Here is a 1,511-nt window from a genome sequence, read left to right on the forward strand (position 1 = left end):
ACAGGCGGTGGCTCTGTGCTCTGGGGATGGGGAGCAGCAGCACAGACTGGATGTCCTGTCACCGTCTTGCCACCATTGCCTCCTGTCCCCAGTGTCACACTTGCAGCCAGGAGCCATTGCCAGGCTCTGGGATTCCTCTCCGAGACGGGAATGGCCACTGCTTCCCCTGGCAGAGCATCGCACGTGAAAAACTAAATCGGTGGGAAAGAAAAATGCCACGATGGGGCCAGGCTGGTGGGCACCATCCTGTCAGCTGAGTGTTGGTGGTGGAGACAGCCCAGCAGCAGGGAATGGCCCAGGGCAGGGGGGAGTGTGGCTTCCCCACAGCCAGAGTGCATGAAAGCCTCTGGTCTGCCCCAGACTGGCCATGGGTAGGGAACAATGAGCCACCCGGCTCTTTCTGCTCCTGGTCCTGCTCTTTGCCATGGCATAAAAAAAACTCCAAGAGACAGCGCTGCCTCCTCCCCGCTCTGGGGACGATAAAGGGAAATTGTGCAGGTGATGCTGGGGACAGCTCAGCCTCTTGGCGAGGCATTGCTGGGGTAACGCCAAGCAGCGCAGGAGCTGAGCGGGGGAAATCAGCGCTTCTCGTGGAAACAAACTAAATCGCTTAAACCCAGACCCGTTTCCCCCCTTTTCATTGGCCAGCTCTTCTTTACTGGAGTACTGACGGTGGTGTTCCGGCAGGCAGGTCAGCCTGTCCCTGGCACGGGCGGAGGCGTCGTGGTGCCGGCAGAGCTCAGGGCTCTTGGCAGAGCCCACCATGGAGCGTGCCCCATGCCATGCCCTGACCCTGCCGTGCTTCTTCCTTGCAGCCTCCCCCTTCATCATCGCCATGCTCCTGGCCAGCCTCAACAGCTGCTGCAACCCCTGGATCTACATGCTGTACACAGGGCACCTCTTCCACGACCTGATGCGGCGCTTCCTCTGCTGCTCCACCCGCTACCTGAAGTCACGGCCGACGTGTGATCTGGGCGTCAGCAAGAAGAGCAACTCCTCCTCCTTCGTCCTCAGCTGCAAGAGCACGAGCCAGAGGAGCTTCACGCAGCCGCCCACGACGTGAGGGCATCGCCGGCCAGGGCCTTGTCTCACTGCTGTGCCGCCTTCAGCGCTCCCCTGGGAGGCGCTGGGGTTCGGACGAGCAGGGGAGCTCTATACATAGGTGTATATATGTCTGTGCACGGGTAAGCATGTACAGCAGTCAGTATCTAACTGAGACGGGAGTGGGCAGAGGACTTCTGTCGTCCGAGTGTCACTGCTGCCTGGCACTGGGCACCAGGAACCCGCCTCTGACCCCCAAACCATCACCATTGGTGGCTTTAGATACCACCATGAGGGACAGATCCTGCCCTGAAGGATCTGGCTCTGCTGGGGCAGGTGCATGATGTCCCCGTCAGACCCAAGGGGCTGCAGCACAGGGTGCTCGGTGCCACCCCGGGCACCCCACCCCACCTCCGCCTGCAGCAGGAACCCCGCGGGCTGCCGGAGCCTGGCGCTGGGCTCTTACGACG

The 1,511-nt window shown here is 61.5% G+C and overlaps 1 protein-coding gene across 1 annotated transcript in view; it reads left to right on the plus strand.

Moving 5' to 3' along the window:
• The window catches only part of OXTR (oxytocin receptor), a 6,249-nt gene extending 5,186 nt beyond the window's left edge, over positions 1-1,063 (plus strand). The window contains exon 2 of the mRNA XM_010146366.1: positions 816-1,063. Within this exon, the coding sequence (XP_010144668.1) occupies positions 816-1,063 (248 nt within the window). The remainder of the gene's footprint in view (positions 1-815) is intronic.
• The last annotated feature ends 448 nt before the right edge of the window (positions 1,064-1,511 follow it).

The sequence above is a fragment of the Buceros rhinoceros genome, unplaced genomic scaffold, assembly GCF_000710305.1.
Source record: "Buceros rhinoceros silvestris isolate BGI_N320 unplaced genomic scaffold, ASM71030v1 scaffold31542, whole genome shotgun sequence".
Taxonomy (NCBI): Eukaryota; Metazoa; Chordata; class Aves; order Bucerotiformes; family Bucerotidae; genus Buceros; species Buceros rhinoceros.